General features: G+C 39.7%; 2 protein-coding genes across 3 annotated transcripts in view; both read left to right on the top strand.

Annotated features, from left to right (window-relative positions):
• The window catches only part of hmgb2a (high mobility group box 2a), a 228,958-nt gene that overhangs the window by 106,457 nt on the left and 102,970 nt on the right, over positions 1 to 19,531 (top strand). The window lies entirely within an intron of this gene.
• wdr17 (WD repeat domain 17) overlaps positions 12,742 to 19,531 on the top strand; it is a 43,505-nt gene continuing 36,715 nt past the window's right edge. For both annotated transcript variants that reach the window (XM_071902760.2, XM_071902759.2), the window contains exons 1-4: positions 12,742 to 12,864; positions 14,725 to 14,908; positions 15,781 to 16,011; positions 17,344 to 17,454. In XM_071902760.2, coding sequence (XP_071758861.2) covers positions 12,742 to 12,864; positions 14,725 to 14,908; positions 15,781 to 16,011; positions 17,344 to 17,454 — 649 coding nt within the window. The remainder of the gene's footprint in view (positions 12,865 to 14,724; positions 14,909 to 15,780; positions 16,012 to 17,343; positions 17,455 to 19,531) is intronic.

Consider the following 19,531-nt stretch of genomic DNA (forward strand, 5'->3'; position numbering starts at 1 on the left):
AAAAATTATATCTACCTTTATAGGAGTATCCTCGACCTCCTGTTTTATCATGCGCTGACTTGCTTGGCACACTGCATATGTATGAAACATTTGTATATTAAACATCAGCTACAAGTTTCAGTTGATTTTTTTTTATTTAATGTAGGCCGGCTAATTACAAGCATTTATGTGCAGTTTGTGCAGTAAAGCTCAACATTAAAGGGTAGGTAAAACTAATTTTGGCTAGGTCTTGCGTGGCAGATGCCATCTCTTGAGCAGAATGTGCAAATGCATATTGTCTAAATGCCCTAACAGCCCCAACATGACTGCAATGTATTTTCAAGCACTGTGTTCCATGCCAAACCCCAAACCCATGTAGGCCTATAAAGCAAGGCCTTGGCACCAAAAAAATGATACTGCCCTTGATTAATTGTTGTTAAATTGCACGGGGAATAGTTATGTTGTCTTGAGATTACCTAAAATGGACATTGTTGTGATGGTTACTTAGCCATTTATCAATATCTGTTGTCATTCCAGGCCAGAAAAATCTCTTGCAAATGGCATCTCTGTTTTTTTTTTGGGGGGGCAAAATACCTAAATGTAGGTTCATTACTATGGACCTACCCTGGATAGTCTTATACCAGGGTATCCTATGATACTAATAAATAGTAAATAGTGATTACAAATAATAACTGGTCAAGTGTAATAAATAGTAATAAAGTGGCTTGCTTGCAAGGTTAACATGACACAATATTACTTTTCCATATGACCCTTGATGTGACACACGTGGCATAAACAGTCAATTTGTTTTTGCGGGAGTTTTTAAATAGGCCTTACCAAATGCATCATTGTGTAACGCATGTTTTCCTGTTCTTAGCACAGTATACTGACAAATGGGCTAGTCAGGATATCAATGATGTTAGTCTTTACTAGAAAGTCTAACTAGTTATGCTCACCTTCTAAATTATATTTTTTTGTGCTCTTGTGAGGTCACTTTTATATTTTCTGTTTGTTTTGTAGTGCACAATTTCTGCATACAATTCGGGATCCATGTTCCTGTAGTGATCGCTGAAACCACCATAGGCCTAGGCTACTTGCTATTGCAAATCCCCTAATCATAAGCTCAGTAGGCTATCATGCAATTAGGCTACAGATCCCACCAAGTTTATGGGCAGAAGCGCTGTGATTAGCCCGCTGCTTAGACCTAGGCCATTAACCCATTCAGACCCAAATTATGTTTCAGGAAAAAACATTTGCATGTGTTTTCCTGTAGCTTTTGCATCTGTTTTTTTTTATTTGATGTAATTCACTCCAAATTTGAATGCCCATTCCAATGGACATTGGGCCTTTATGTATGTATTTTATTCTATGGAAATTTCCATAGGATATTGAACATCTCTGTTGGTCATATATGGATATACATCTAAATGTTGAAGCCATCACAGTGTTTCAAGAACAGTTTTAACATTTAGAACAATAAAACTTGAAATTCAGCATTTTAATGCAATCATTGCAAAATTGAAAGCTATGAAATATATGTGTAAGGGGTCTTTTGGGACAAAATCATGTAATTTATACATGTATTCATATTGTGTAAAGCCAACATGCATCTAATAATTTGGTTTATGTGAGGACCATCTTGGTGTCCTCAGGGGGATTATAATTACCAGCTACAACACATGTAATTATTGTGGGTAATAGATTTGTGATGTAATAGTCTTAGGTTATTTCAGATCATACAAACAATATTTAGTTAATTTACCATCCTCTGACTATAATACTATTTAATTAAAAACTCATGTTTTATTAAAATCATGGATTTCCCTTGCCTTGAGCATTTATGTTTGAAAAGATTCTGGGCAAAAATGAAAGCTGCCACAAAGTTTGTTTTGCATCAAGTGACTAACGCCAACTTTGAAGAACATACTTAATCAACAAAACTGTTACATTAAAAGTTATGGATTAGGCTAATATGGCTGAGAATAGTCCTTGCACAAGCATCAGAGAAAGTGCTTTGAGGAGCCTTGTTTTGGAATGCTGCCATTTGTACGTTAAACAACATATTTTAAAATAATGACCTAATTGAATCAATTGCTAGATTTTTTTCATGCAAATAAGAGTAAAATTATTAAATTAGTGTCCATTACAATGGACACTGGTCTGAATGGAATACAGTTGGAAATGGTTATGTTCTTAGCATAGAAATAGTTAAGCTTCAGAACTCACAATAAAAAAAATGTTGGTCTAACTTTCCTATTCCTTTTATGTCTGGACAGTAGACTCGAAAGAGCCAAACTTCATATAGCCTTCATCCACCCATTCAGACATATACAGTAGACTACTGTAAAAATAGCCTTTTTTTTCTTTGTGATATTAAAATAAACGTTATATTTTTAAAAGATATGATGTCCCTTTCCCAAACATGGTCAATGGTTGCTACATGGAGAACTACATAAAATATTTGCAGAGGCTAATATATGTTTTTAAAGAAATGCATAAGTTGCATATTTTATTAATTGACAATAAAAAGTGATTGTTGCCCATAACAATAACAACAACAACAACAATAATAATAATACTCATAATAGTCATAATCATAATAATGATGATAAAGACTAAATGTTCTATGAATTAGGCCTAGTCATTGGACATATCTGGCCGATTTGAGTTCAGTGTGTTTTCTGGCCTACAGTAGCCTAGTCTGCAGGCTTATATGAGAACATATAGCCTACAGTCTAAATCACTAGCCAGTCTGATCCTGGATTGCAAAACAAAATCTCTGTCATTCAGATCCAGACTAAAAGTTTTGAAAAACTGGGCCCAGGGAATTCAACCCTAATTCAGGATGGATCAGACTAGTGGAATCTTCACATATCATATTGACTACTGCACAAACACACTTGCTCCTGGATATTAACCAATTACCTCGTGGGAACAGTCTCATTGACACTCTGAACAGCCAATAGCTGATCAAAACGATGATGCTGATGAACCAATCGCTGCAGCCGTCACGGCTTGCCACACGCGGAGGCAAGGAGGAGGGTGAGCAGGGCACATTTCAGCACCTGGGAGCTGTCCGTTCTGCACGAGCCTTCCTACAACCGGCCGGCAACTGACGGTAAGAATAACAACACAGTTTCACAGCAGTTTAACATCGGCACTGCGACACACATCAACGACTATGGCAGATAAAAACCTATTTGTAATTCTGTTGTCATTGCTCTGCTCTCAACATCCACCAGCGATGCCTCTAGGTGTATAGACGGGTCATATCTGCGACACTGAGGTGTCAGAATCAGTTTGTGCTTCCTGAAACCTGTTGAAATCATCCAAATCCTATTGGAATCTAATTCAGACATAAAGGACACCGGCAAATCGTCTCGGGTTAGGGATGACAGCGATTTGAGGTGAATATGGACTAGCTTATTGAACTAACGTTGGTTCAGACGTAACACGGCTGGTGGCGTTGTTTTCAATCGTATCAGTTAGGTGTCATATTAAATTAGTTTAGTGTTAACAAGGGAATGAATCCGCTGTTATCTGCCCTCAGATAACCATGATATGTTGTCAGTCGTTTGCGAGCTACCAGATATCAATAACGTAGCCCGTCTATTAGAAACTAGCCTGGCAGGAGACCTGTCAGGCTAATGATCATTAGCTAGCAGCTAGCACCACTGCCTATCTGAGTGGCTGTAGCATTGTAAAAGGCTCCTGCAGAAATATAAGTGGTTGCCTATTTGGTTGTGTTTTATCTTTTAAATCTCTTCTTAAAAAGCACTTCTATCATCAGGCCGTCATATAATTGACTCTTCATTTTTGTTGTTTTATCTTGTATTCTTTTTAATTTCCTGTGTTTTGTATTTTTTCTATTTTACAGTATGTTCTTGTTTGAAAATTCTATCTACCTGTTAGGCCCATGGGAACATTTGGTTGTAGTTTGTGGGGAGGATGCACTGAGGATGCAGTTTAGATAGAAACCATACATTCCTAAACTGTCTCTATCTCTCCCTCTGGTTAGATTTGTGAAATGATTCCCTAAATTCAACCAATCACAAACCATTAGCCAAGATACTATCTGTTTGTGTATGTGTGAGCATGTGTGTGTGTATGTGTGTGCGTGTGTGCGTGTGTGTGGGTGTGTGTGTGTGCGCGCGCGCGCGTGCGCGCCTAACAGACTCTTGTACTCACACATAGCATTGCTGAATTCATTATGAGGTATTTTTACTGACACAAACAGGCTTACAGGCTGTGGCGAACAGCTCATACTGGATACTGCCTACTAATCATCATAGTGTTCCACTACTGGGTCATTTTTGTACCATTTTACTGGAATAAACTTCTGGCATTAATGTCCCAAGAGCCTGTTTCCGGTAGGTACTAGAGTGCTTGCGGCTGCTTTTTAGGTACAGACTGAATCACATTACCTCAATATGAAAAATTGAGGTAATGCAAAGCTAAAAAGTGGTACATTTATGTGCATGCCTATTTGCTATATGTCAGACTTGTAACTGTTAATGTAATAACTACCCATTAATGTAATAAACCATGGACGTAATAACAATTTACAACGAATCGTGTAATAATCCTATTAAAATAATACATTTCGTATTAATATAGCACCCTATTAATTATGACATTGTTGGCTTTTATTACATTAGCAGAAAGGTAATTTTTTTAAATGTAAGCCATTTACCAATTAATGACCACATTTGTTAGATTATCAGTTCAGTTATTACAGTTTTGAAAACTGAAAATTTAAGCCTTCTCTGTAATGCAATAAAAAACGATATGGTTAAGTTTACATTAATGGTAGGCAACTGTTATTACACTGAGAAATGTATTGTGTTACACGTATTATTGCAATATTAACTGCAAGTTATTGCATTAATGTTTATAACATTGACTTGGATGATTTTTCCAGGATGCGCTTTACGTAACAGTCAAAGATGTTACACTTTATAACAAAAGTCTCAAAGCAAAGTGAACTGCAACTACTGCAATATGGCAATTCGATGCATTCCTGCCCAACACCAACACCAACTCAGTTTGGTTCTCCACATGACAAGACATATGTTTAATGAATCTAGTTTCTAGAGTAAGAAACTAAATTTCCTTTATTGGGTTTTAAGAAAAGTAGCTACAGTTAGTGGACAGCCACTCAGACATAAGCTAAGTCACTAGTGAGTTCCTTGCAATAACTATTCAACCGGTGGGTAAGCACCAGTCTCAGCCAATCACAGCAGAGATTAATTCAATCCTCTCTACATGTCTCTTTCTCCTTAATCACCTTATCCTCTTTAACCAGTGGGTCTGTGGGTTAGTATGTCGTGTGAGTGTTTCTCTGGTCGCAGTGAAACTTGAAACTTAAGTCTCATTTTCTTGTGAAACAGAATATGTAGGCTTTTTATATTTGATTTTATTATTTAATTTTATTTTAACTTTTATTTATCCAGGGAAGGTCAACACTGTTCCATGCCTTTTTCCAGCTCCACCCTGCTTCACACTCATATAGTTCCAAACATTCACACTGGGAGCTGCCCAGTACAACCGCTGTTTCTGTCACAATTTATTTGGGTAGTTCACTGTTGATACTCAACTTCCTATCAAGTGAGTCTACTGAATTTCAAGTGATACTCATCATTTTGTGAAAAGCAGTCTATAGATGTTGAGTGCCTGGGCTGGGGTTCATCTGGGTTGGGGCTGGGGTTAATGTTTGAAATAGGGTCATGTTAGGTTTGGGTTTAGGTTTAAAAATGGAATCAGGTTGGGATTGGGGTTAGGGTTAGGGTTAGGCTAAGGTCAGGGTTAGGGTTACATAGTCTAGTACGTTATTGAAATTTTCTTTTTGTCACCTGATTGTTATTTGACTATCAATATTGGTGTTATCTAGTCTTCTACTGTTGGCCACTGGCAGCTGCCCTATATAACTACAGTCTTCTACTGTTGGCCACCGGGAGCTGCCCAGTACAACCATAGTCTTCAACTGTTGAGCACTGGGAGCTGACCAGTACAACTAGTCTTCTACTGTTGGACACTCGGTGCTGACCAGTATAATCGGTCTTGTACTGGTGGCCACTGAGTAGCTCCACTGGAACAGATGGGGGTTCAGTGCCTTGCTCAAAGGCACCTCAACAGTAGTTGTGGAGGGTGGGGAGAGTGTTACTCATTTACTTCAGAAAAAGGGATTTAAACTAGCGACCCTCTGATCAAAATCCGCTTCTCTAACCTTAAATGTGTGAATGCATGTTGTATTCCATGAGTGTACTCGCTGCCATGTGACATGACATGTGCCATGTGTGAGCAACCACTATTCTCATATTCACCTCATATGTAATTTGTACTCAGTGATTAATATTGGAAGAACATGATGACTTTTACAATGTTTTTGCTTTATGTTGTGTGTGTGTGTTTGATCAACCATTTTAGCCAACATCTAATTAACTAAGTTGACCTTCACCTGCGTGCTGATATTGGTCTTTTTTAAAAAAAAAGATCAGATATCGAGTCAGTGTCGTCCACCTCTGATACGATGGAGGATCCTCCCTGTCCAGTCTGTAACAATCGCAGTGAAATTTTGTTAATTCATTCTTCATATAAAGGCAGTAATGTATCCCAGCGTTTCTCCTACCATTGAATAGGTGGGGTGGGTCACCCTGCCTTAAAGAGCTACTAACCCCTAAAAGAATTTCATTATTCTGGGTTTCAGTGGAGAGTTTTAGTGTTCCATGGTCTAAATGCTGTTTCAGAGACTTTCCAACAATGAAAGAATGCAGTTCTGGTGAAAACCCTGAATGTGTGGAATTCTTTTAGTCAAATTTAAAGATACTGAATATCAGCACAAAATATCAGCGATCTATGACTTTACTCTAAAAATATCAGTAGTGGCCTTCAAAAACCCATGACGGTTCTCTGATTCACTCAGTTCATGCACCATTCTGAGTCAGTATAGTGACCATCACATAGGCTTCCATTCAGCATGATGTCCACCTATCTGTTGTAACTGCAACTCACTCTGATTTCTTTTTAACATGGGGGTCATTTGGCACTTGACCACCATGAAAACCATAATATAAGCAAATCGGGGAAGAGTTAGTAGTGTTTGGATGAGGCCACGAAAATAGCCTGAAAACTGACATTTAACACATTTGTGAACATATTCAACTACAGATCCCGCTATTGTGATTTTCAATTGACGTTTGGTCATATTTTTTAGAATGTCATTTCGCCAAATAGCATTTTTATTGATAGACAAGAACATAGCGGAGGGATACTTGCCTCCTCTATGTTCTTGTAGCGGAGGGATACATGCCTCCTTAACCCATGTTAAAACTAAGTGGAATAATGCTTTAACTTGTATTTCAGCTTTAACTTCATCTTAGAGATTTGGCATTTTAGCTAAAATGCTGCCTGGAGGGTAAATTTAGGTTCCAACATGAAAAATCCATTGTTTTTTTTTTTTTAACCAAAATATAAGGCCTCATGTTTTTACAAATTGATTATGAAATGGTGGACATTACACTCATCCACAATTTTTTGGTAAAGAAGGTACTCAGAGAGGGTGAAGCTGTATCATTCATTCTTTTCAAGTGTTCAGCTAAGTCTGAAGTGTTCCTGTTCCTTCTTTTTTACGGCATCCAGTACTTCCACACCGCTGATTTATATCTGAGTGGGGCGTGAATATCCTCACTTTGCTATTCTTTTTGTGATACAAGAGCATGCACTGACACTGATGAAGCCCTGATGGGGGAAATGTCTGTTGAATAAACCAGACTTTGTATCTGCATGATTGAGTGCTGGCCTCCTCTGTTTTGATGATACAGGGGCAGCCACCATCCATCTGCACACAGTTTTTACAACCTGAGAAGGCAGAAGTCAGGATGACTAAAGATCACCTTGAAATCTAGGCTAACCCATGAAAATGTTTTGGGAAGTGTACTTTCTCTGCATTTTAAACAGCTGCCTTATTTTTTTTCTCAGTTGTTAACAATCTGAATTTATTTATTCTGTTGACTCAATGGATTTTTGCCTTTTGAATCGATGCACAGAATTAATTTATCATTAGCCTATATGTCTAGTTATTGTCTATGTTTCTATGTATTGCGAATTCCCTTCCTAACCCGGTTACTCAAGGCACCTGGTTTTGGGTTGACGCCAGAGGTGGGGACTCGAGTCAGATGACTTGGACTCGAGTCAGACTTGAGTCACAATTTCAATTGGTTGAGACTTGACTTGATGCATGAAGACTCTGATGCATGATAACTCTGCTAGCTCAAGCTAGTTGTAAATATTTAGTTGTGAAAAAGTTGTAAATATTTTTTTGTCATAAATTAGCTACCACAGTTGCAAAGCCATTGCTACAGTACCTAACACCAGTTGACTGACCTGAATGTGGCTCCTTCCTGCTGAACAGGTCTTGTGCGGTGAGGAAAAAATAACTGGCTTCCTTACACAACAAGTATATTACAGTCCCAGTATTCAGTGTGGATTACGGCTGTTTTACCTCATCTCTTCTGTGGATATATTAGTTTTCTCTCTGCAGTTTGCAGGGCAGGCAGGACTAGACTGTGCACGTGTGATTGACAGGCAGGGACAGGATGCCTCCTTGCAGAAGACCTGTCCTGATTGGTTGTTAAGATCCGGGCGCCCTGAGATTTTGGAGTGGCTGATTACAGGGCCTGGGACAGTCACAGAGACCGGATTTTTTGTCAGAGCATTTGATTTAGGCTAGCTGTCGGGATGTAAAAAGAATATCAACAAATATTATCAAAATGGTTCTAAAATAAATTGCCTACCTCAGCTTTAAGTTTGGCATCACCCACATGGATCAGTGAGAAGAATTACTTTACCCCCCATAATTACACAAAACTCTTCTCACTGTGTGGACTATGTGCATATGCTACATGGAATGGCTGGTTTGGTGCAAAAGATGGCAAACTTCCAAGGAACTGTTCACCCAGTTCAATAGTTAAGTTGCAGTCCAAGTTGTGTGTACGTATCATACATCCACATCGGATTTCTCTTTCCCTCGCAAAACACAAATTGTCAGGCATGTCACCTCCCCTCATACATCCTAGGGATGGTAACTGCTAGGAAGAAGTTTATCAACATTTACCTTGTTCCTATATGTGGATTGAAGACGCATTGGCCCATATTCATAAAACTCAGTAGTAGCAGTAGCAGTATGAGCTTTGCGCCACGCAAACTTAACAGTGCGGTATTTTGAGCTCATTCATAAATATTCTGCAGCATTGTCTAGCGGGGCGGTGTGAATGAGCTGTTACATAGGCTATTCAATGTCCACGTATCAGTGTATCCACACTACTTGACGTATCAGAGCAGCAAACTGCCTGTCAAACCGTATTTTCAGAGAAAAAGTGGCAGGTGGCATCACAAAACTATTTGGAATGTTCCGTCTGCAAGCACAATAGCTGCCCACTTATAAACAGGAGAATGTTTATATTATATGTTTTCAGTCAGAATAATGCCTAATGACACAATGAAATATGATTGTGAAATATTCTTATTATTAAAACCTATGTTCATACAGTGTTTGAATTCAACATTGAACATACTGCCTGTTTAAATGAGGCAGATTTTTTGTGCAACGGTGTGCCTTTATGAATCGCTTTAGTGACATGCAAATGATCTGCAGAGGTTGTTAGGGAAAGTAGTAAATTGAGGTGTTAATCTGCGTTCATGAATAGGGTGAATGGCTACAGCCACGCTATCAGCCACTACTGCCATGGTAACCCTGGCAGTAAGTTTAATACACCCCATTGTATTCGGGGTGGTTTGAGTTATTGGATCTTCTCGTGTCATGTGTCTTGAGCGCATTAACACCTGGATGTTATTTTGCGCTATCCGATCACAATTTGATTACCCAAGATGCATGTTAATGACTGGTGTAAAGGGCTAAAGGTTCATGTAAACAAATGAATCTGAATAAGACCAGACAATGACTAGTAGCCAGGTTACTCTAGTATGGAAACAGCCAGTGAGTTTCTGAATAGACAACCACTTCACTGGAGGTGAAGGAGGTAGGTAGATACTGTCTACCACCTCACGACCTGTCTCTTTCTCTCTCTCTCTCCTCCTTTCACAGTCTCCACTCACAGTCTCCACTCAGTCTTTCACTTGTACCTCCCATCCATCCATCTATCAATCCATCCATCCATCCATTCATCCATCCCACTCTGACTCACTCGCCCCGTCTTTATCTCCATGGTAACAGAAGCCACTTAGTGGCCTCTCTCTCCTGCAGATGCTCCAATGTAGTGTGTGTGTGTGTGTGTGTGTGTGTGTGCGTGCGCCTATCTCCTTGGGTCACATCTATTTCCTTATTGTTGCCAACCATTATCTTTCTCTAAAGCATTATAGAATGGGATTTTTCCTATTAAAGGAAAAAGCCAATGATTCAAACAAAATAAAATCACCAGTATGTGAAAATTATGAGAGTGAAATGAGACAAGACAATGATTTGGCACGCTATCTACAGATGTAGGTAGTTGTCAATTTTGCGATGCTATGTTATTAATACAGTTTGAAGTCACCTGCTTTATTCCCTTTCCATTCGGGTGAATACCGTCCTTTTTGTGGAGGTGCTCCCTGGGCCAGAACAAATCGAAATGGCTAATGAAACCATAACCCGTAGCTTTACAGAAGTTCTGTAACCAATGGTGCAGACTGAAAAGGCGACTAAAACGTTCAGATCCTTTTCTCAAGGACGGGATGGGACCAGACAGAATACAGATTTTCCAGAGGCTCTCAATAGTTAAAGTTAAGTACTCTAATTCATACTGAAGTTTGATAGACTGTCTTGACATTATGTCATTTGCATACACAATCATAGTGTGGGGAGAGGGGTGAAAATCAATTATTGCGAGGACCTGTTCAATGATATCAGTTACTTTTGAACCAGAAAAACAGTACATGATGCTTCCAGGAGTTCCAGGGAGTGATGGAATCGCCTATCACTAGAATTTCAGGTTGACCGTTGAGAGACCTTTCCTTTCCTTTCTTTTTCTAGTTTTTTGATAAACGCTAACTCTTCACTTAAAACATAGTTTGTTGTGGTTAATGGACTTAACCACAACAAAGGTGGACTTCTATTACTTGGTAGATATTCCATTATTATGACTAAAGAAATAGCTTCATGGCACAATGGATGGAAAACAAACACAGATCCTGTACAGGCCTACGGTGCATGTGTTTAATTTGATTCAATGCCATGCACTGAAGCTTTGGAACACAGGTATCGGTTGAATTATCTCACTAACGTTACTTAAATACTACAAGATAATGACGTTACCTACCGTTAAAGTTTGTATGGCAGCAGAGGAGGTGTTATCAAGTTACTGTTTACAAATCCCGTTACTAACACATGCCAGTGTGGAGCAAATTGCAGAATGTTAAGTTTCATTTTATTCTTCCCAATGGGAGGCTCTATCGGATTGAGTGCACTGTCTACTGGTCTTTCTCACACAGGCGATGGGGAAGAAAGGCATGTGTGGGTGGTGAGTTTACTAGCAACAGCTGTGTGAGCACCGGCGAGATTAGCCTAGTCTGTTGTGTGACAGAGAACATAATGTGATGCACAGCGTTAGAGATTGCTTTAGATCAATTTCTATATACTGACCAACTTTTGATTTTGTGGCGGCCATGATGTCATGTGCCACAAATGAGCCTATATATGAGAAACACTGCTTACACTGCCATCAGTGGATTAAATCTTATTGGCCAATGCGCTGATTCTACTCAACAACGCAAAAATCATCCATTTCCGATATTCAACCGATATATCGGTTCATCACTAAAACACACCATAAAGACTTCCATATCATCTTCAAACATGTTACATTTTTGACAGCCTCATCCCTAGTATGCTATGCGAACACTGAATACTGTGCAAAAGAAATTCCTTTAGGGCTTTATCCAATTTTTCTTGAACACAAACTTAATGAGTGTCTGTATGTGTTTGTATGTATGTGCATATGTTAAAGTGGGCCGGAACGATCCGGAACGGCGTTCCGGCACCTTCGATTAATAAGTAAATAAATCTGATTGGCAGTTTCATACATAATAATGTCAAGCGAGTTCTGACAGGGCTGCCAACTCTCACGCAATTGCCATTTTTCACACGCTCTCACGCCACAAGTCCTAACTCACAATTCATAACTGATAACGTCGCGGCGTGAAAAGAGGACACTGACAGCGCACGGACAGACAAGACAGAGCAGCACCGTGTTATTCAGACCATCTGAATAGCGAGAAATATACACAAATCTATTATATTGTAATTTATTCCCATGCATGGTGCTCAGAGTAATCTCAGTCAGCGGCTCTTCTGTGTCTCTCCCTCTCCTCTCACGCCGTGCGCACGCAGGCAGGAGTGAGAGTGAGTTGCTATGGTTACGGGGACGCTCTGTGTCTCTGTCGCTCTGTCGCTCTGAAACTTTCTCGCGATTCCCAATAATAGGTTTTTAGGTTAGTATGCCTATGCAAAATCATGAATGTAAGCACCTCAATGCTGAAATCTAGTAATATATAATGTTATATATAATGTTAACCAAAAATTTTACATTTTTGGTTAACATTATACAGGGTTGCTGTTTCTTGACTTAATCCAAGAGGTTAGGTGGTGTAGAAATGCAGGAAATTTGTTTTAAATTACTATTTAAAACAAATTATGTTTTAAATAGGAAACAGGGTTCCCCCACCTGCCAAATCCCACTTTAACCCCTGTGTATGTGTCTCTAGGTGAAGATGTCCCAGGTGAAGCAGGTGGGCTTGCTGGCAGCAGGCTGTCAGCCCTGGAATAAAGATGTGTGTGCTGCTAGTGGCGACCGCTTCGCCTACTGTGCTACTCTGGCCATATACATCTATCAGGTGAAGTATTTGTGTGTATATGTGTGTGTTGGATGTTTTCGCTGTTGTCCTGTGAAAACTATGTACCTGTTGATGATTTACATGTTTTCACTTCAGTTGAAGGATTACATGGGGGTTGAGAAAACTCTCTGACCTCTTGGGCTTATGAAACCAAAAGAAAATCCACAGGATAAAGCCAAAAATGTATTGTGATCAAGGTAAAACAAGGCTGTTTTTCTTGTTTGTTTTGTTTCTTACATTTTGGAGATACAGGGTTTTCACCTGACAATGCAAGATGGTGTCACGCTAGTGGCTGCCTGTTGCAGCATCTCACACTCGTTACTTTTCTGTTATTTTAGAGTTTCCAACTCCCTGTTGCTTTCTTTTTCTATGGGCTGCCGGCCCAGGGCCGAAGGATGTCCCACCCAAGTTGAAGGTGTGCAGGAGAGGGTAGCATGCAGGGGATAAGGCTGGGGACACAGTAGAAGACTTTTGAAATCCTAACCGAGTTTGCATCACACACAAGTACAGATTTCACAGATTTTTTATCTTTTTTTTGTCAATCACACTAGATGATTAGGCAAAGACCAATGTGATCTCATAAAATTTTGTGAAATGAGCACGAAGTCTGAAAATCAATTATGTGCTGAGAACATGAGTTATGTGAAGAATACATTCCTTCACCATGAATTGGATTCTGTGACAATAACACAAATTGGATTCTGTGACATCAGCATGAATTGGATTCTGTGACAACAGAATGAATCGGACATGACATTTTTGCCTAAAGGTTGGCTAATGGTTAAATGGAGGCAACTAAAACAACTTTGGTTAAGGTTTGGGTTAAGGTTATGGTTAGACAACTGAAACAACTTAGTTAAGGTTAGGGAAAGGCTTTGGTCATGGTTAAATAAGAAAAACTTCACTAAAAATTTTAACTTGATGGTAGAAATCCCCCCCGGTCACCAGCACTGAAGGCAAATGCATACGCCCATCCAACACGATACTTCCATGTGAGACTACTTCCTGTTTATAGTCGTGTCTCCTTCACGTAACCTTTTCATACTGGGAACACATAATTCTCTCACTTTTCATGCACAGAGTACATATTTGAATTTGAAGACTTTGTGCTTATTTCACAAAATTCAGATCAGGCTGGCAAAGATGGGGTATCACACACTTTACCATATAACAGATAATCCAAGTTTTGACCCTTAATCTCCATCCCGCCACCAATCACAACACACTTACCTCACTGTGAACTGGGTTCTCACTGGCTATTGGTCTCCACTCACCTCACTCTTAACTGGGCTCTCATTGGCTATTGGTGGTCTGTGATTCCCACATACCACAGGACTTGTTCAAGACCTTGCAGATGTTGGGTCATAGAGATCCAACATGGCAGCTCAGATCAGTCTACTCTGTACAGATTTAATCTGTAAACTCCTCACACTATGAGATCATCTTTGCCGACCATTGATTCCAACCAAGCCTCTGATCAGGATTTCCCCTTTTCCTTCCATCTATCGTCATGGAAAACATGAGGTCACTGGCAAACAAGATGGATCTTTGCCTTTGTCAGTAGAGGGAATATTGCGAAAGCAACTTAATGTGTTTCATAGAGACATGGCTACAAGGCAATACATTTACACCATTCAAATTGATGTAAGTTACATGAGCTAAGTTACGTTAGATTTTTTGTTTATACTGTTTGCCTTACGATTATCACCGACTAAAGGTCATAGTCCACCCACCTTTTTATTTACCACAACACCACTGCATAGCGGTTTCATAAAATTATGCCATTGCAGAATTTACTCTTAACCCATCATAACCCATCACCTTCTCTCCCTCTGATTCCCTTTCTGTGTCTTCTCATAGTTGGACCAGCAGTACAATGAATTTAAATTGAGATCCATCATGTCAGAACATAAGAAGACCATAACAGCCATCAGCTGGTGTCCTGACAACCCTGATCTGTTTGCATCAGCCTCCGCTGATAACCTGCTCATCATATGGAATGTTGCAGAACAAAAGGCTATAGCAAGACTGGACAATACCAAAGGTAGATGGATGATAGATAGTCAGATAAACTAATGACAGATGAACAGATAAATCTTCAATGTAACAGAACAGAAGGCTGTGGTGAAACTGGATAAATTGCAGTATATGAAGTTTCTTGATCTACAATATCTTAGAGAACCAGTACCTTAAATGGCTATCTTGCGTCAGACCTCTACAATTATGCAAGAATTTCCATAGACTTACATCCCAGCTGTTAGACACATGTAGCATAGCTGCAATGCTGATTTACATAAACTTACAATGGAGACCTAAGCATTAGACACATGTAGTGTAGCAGTAATGTTGGCATAATGTCTTTCATTTAGGTGTTGTAACGTTCAAGTAACATTGGCTTCGAGTGTAAATGACACCTGCGCTACAGATATGCTACACTAGATTGATTTTATAACTTAGTTACCTCCTTGGAAACATCAGATGGCAAGTGCAAATGCCCGACTTGAAAAATAGCATAACGCACCAAGCTTGCCAAGACCAGAAGGTTTACCAAGCTTGCCAAGACCAAAAGGAAAGTTTCCAATGCAATTCTAAGGAGAAAACTACCAACCTGGTAATAACTTTAAACACGTAAACGCATTAATGTATGTCAAGAGAGGCTTCAGGTAGGTGTTGCACGTACTGGTTCTCTGGATAATGGTGGAAATTCAACTTAGGATAGGGAAAGATAGATGGATGGAGCGATGCGTGTGAGACTAACCTGTAAGTGATCTTTTGTATGTGTTTGCCTGTGTGTGTGTGTGCGCACACTTATTTCCCTCTGTCTCATCTCCCTGATATTCTTGACACAAGGAGTTGTTTAAGGTTAGGCAATGTCCTCACAAGTATAACATATGAACATCTCTCCTCCTCTCCCAGGTATCCCTGCATCAGTCAGTTGGTGCTGGAACTCAGCTGATGGAGTGGCCTTCGTCTCCCATCGCGGGCCCCTTTATATCTGGGTCTATGGAGGCCCTGACCCAGGGGTCACAGTACATAAAGAAGCCCACTCCTTCCTTTCTGATATTTGTCTGTTCAGATGGCACCCCACCAAGAAGGGCAAACTGGTGTTTGGGCACACGGATGGGAGTTTGTCAATATTTCAGCCAGGTATGTGTAGACACATAGACAGATGGGAGGCAGCCAGGGAAACAAAGGAAGAAAGACAGACAGACAGACAGACAGACATGAATTAGGGACTGACTGACCAGTACAGGATTTTTTTCCCATGGCGCAGCCGAGGGCATCATGCGGCAAATTCAGGTCAGGCAGTCAGTCACTCAGTCAGTCAGGTAACGCTTAGTGAGATGTCACTTCGTGAAATGGCCTCTAGAGGGCGTCTTTGACTAAGAGATGACCTGGAGTGTCTTGAGAGAGGAGGAAACAATCCCCTTTATCTAGGGGATCATTTGGCCGGAACACACCGGTACGCCGTTTCGGGAGTGAATTTGACGACATAACGTGCTTTCCAGTTCTGAAAAAATAAATACAGAGCAGTACCGGTGGTTGTACCTGTTTTAGGAGCTTAAACTACTGGCTCCGTTCGTTTTATCACCAAAGTTTCCAGCTGGGCAGTGTTTGGACCTTTGGGCCAATCACAGTGCAATGGAAAACTCCACTCAACCGGGATGCCGGACAACGTTAAACAAACGCAAAATCAAATGACAGGCACAGACAGTTTACTTTGAGCCATGGAGCTGACAGGTTGTGTTGTGAAAATGTTGAGAAAGAAGAAACTAGACTGAAGAAGAAGAGTAGAAGTAGAAAAATCTGAAATACAGCTAAGCTATGCTTCAGACTATAAGTTCGTGCGACGCTGGTTATTAAAGTGGATTGTTGCTAAGTTAAATATCTTACGTTAACTAACAAGCATGGTAGCCTTTAAACAAATTTTAACATACAGGTTATCTTACAAGAATATAACTAGATAAGTACTGCTAACTTACCAGTGACAAAATGCTGGCCACATATACAAGTGTACTACTTAGTCTCAGGGGCCCAAAGTTTCCTCTTCTACCATGTAGAATTGTTGACACCTCTCTCTTTATGGCCTGGATCCACATTTTTCTTCTCAATGACTCCTTTGTTTTACTCTGGAGCACAAAAAACTTGTCGACTCGCATGTCGGATGTCACCCCTCCATTTTTCATGTTGCCTGATCCCAGATATCAATAGCAAGTGTTCTTTTTGTGCAAGTAATGTAGTAAACAGAAAAAGAAACAAATATGCCATGTAAAGACCTGAATGGATTCAGGTGGGATTCATTCCTACCCACCTGAAGCAAAAGAGACCCAGGCATGATTTTATCTGTTAAAATCAACTTTTATCACACACACACACACACAAAACCACTAATCCCTCTCTCCAGGTTGTGTAAGCAGAAGCATATGCGCCTATAAACACACACACATACTCATTAGCCTCCCTGTCCTCTGTGTTTAGGGTTCAAGAGTCAAAAGCATGTGTTGCGTCCAGAGTCGCTGGAGGGGACAGATGAAGAGGACCCGGTTACCGCTCTGGAATGGGACCCTTTGTCTGCTGACTATTTGCTGGGTAGGACACAGTATTAACAATTTTACCAAGGCTGGGCTATGGATATGTCTTTATTTAGGTTAGTTGAAGGGATCATTTGTTAATTTAATTATAATAATAATAACTAGATTAGGTACACTGAAGAAAATGTGAGTGGTCTTGATGACAGAACAATGGTCTGTGTGTGTGTGTGTGTGTGTGTGTGTGTGTGTGTGTGTGTGTGTGTGCAGGGGCATAGCTAGGAATTCTGGGCCCCCCTGAAAGAAAATTGCTCTGAGAAAGTCATTTCTACAATAACACACATCAGGGTCTGCAGGAGGTCCTACAGTGCATAAGGAATTTTTCAATTGTATCCTGCTTTTGCATTTGGACTCAAAACTCAAATGCATGTTTTATAGAGAAATTGATCTACAACTGGCTATTAATATTGACATTAACAGCAAGTGTCATGGTAGCCCAAATTGCCTTATCAATTCTATAGCTGGCAGATAGCTGGAAAAGCCCACACTCCTCGTTCCGTGCATTTATACAGGTTACTTATATATAGCTTTAATAAACACTCAATTCAAACTGGAAAATGGGTGTCCTAAATTACAGAAAACTTAATAAGCTAACACTTAACAGAATAAGCTAATAAGCTGTTTCTTTTCTTTGAAATGTGTGCTGTTTAATTTTTGGCAACTGTGGTGTAATCGTGATAACAAACTTTGAAATATGCTGCGCTGTAATTAAGAATGAATGCACTTACACTCAGAGGACGTTAGCCCCTCCCTGCCTGTCTGCTTTGTAGCCTACATTACATTAGCCTAAGGTTATTTCTTAATAACAGCACACCTCGACCTAGTGTGTTATCTTTTTTATCTAAGTTTATCATTATGAGTAGAAAGATAGATTTTAAGGGAATGGCAACAGGGAAAAGGCCTTTTTAATAGAATTTTTGCCATGATAACATGAGAAAACAGGTGGACTTGCCGGCCCTGGCCGCTGGCATGACGTTAGCCTATTTTCTGATAATAACAGCACCTCGACTCAACCTTGTGCTTATCATTCAATGTAAAAAGAAAGATTTCAAGGGAATGGAAACAGGGAATAGGCATGTTATATTATTTTATTTTTTATTTTTTACATCATAACGTGAGAAAATAGGTGGGTTTAGATGGGAATAGGAACATTAGCTAACAATGTAACGGTAGCTAACAATTTAGCCAACTTAGCTAGCTAGCAAACATTAGCCAGCCAACCTAGCCAGCCTCTCTCACAACTCTCTTCTTAGGAAAGAAAGAGGTCATGAACTGTGCTCCTCCACTGCTCCTGGCCTCCTTCTCCTTCCTTTCTTTTCTTTTCTGACTTCCAGATTTATATTTTTTGCCTGACATGATGCTGTCTGACCCCTGGCCCGAGCTTGACTTCACTAATGCACTCTACCGTACTGGTACTAACGCTGCTTACCTGCAGTTCAGTTTCAGAACGTGCAGACTGAACCATTTTTTGGAAGTGGAGTGGGGCATGGATTGAAAAATTAAAACTACTTTCATCACATATTGCATAATTTGTGGATTTATTATTTAAGTATTTAAGTATCAAATGCCTTTTTGCAGGGAACACATTGAATTAATTCATACATCCTACTGGAATTGTTGTGGGCCCTCTCCAGCTGTAGGCCCCTAGAATCGTCACCACCAGTCTTCTGCTAAATACAAATGATCCTCCAAGTAGCATATTATTAAAAAAGAACCTTAACTTTGATAACTGGTTAACATTACTCACTACCACCCACCATGGTGTATTTTGGTGGATTGCAAGAATAAAAGGCAAACCAATTCTAAAAGTTGAGATTTTACTGAAATGAGGGCTGTTTGGTGTATTGGATGAATGCCGTATTAAAGAGTAGATCCTAAGGATTTGTAAAATGTCTTGAGTCATGTTCTATGAGGTGTGTACATTGCAACTTTAAATTGGTTGATTTTTAAATGGAATTTGGTGTAGCGTTCTCTATATGAGCGATAGCAATTGTTTGTTTTTTATTATTTACTCTTGCATATAAATTTATCTCATTGTTGAAGTGTTCGGAATCATGCAGTTCAACCAAGAAGACAAA

The sequence above is a fragment of the Centroberyx gerrardi genome, chromosome 3, assembly GCF_048128805.1.
Source record: "Centroberyx gerrardi isolate f3 chromosome 3, fCenGer3.hap1.cur.20231027, whole genome shotgun sequence".
Lineage (NCBI taxonomy): Eukaryota > Metazoa > Chordata > Actinopteri > Beryciformes > Berycidae > Centroberyx > Centroberyx gerrardi.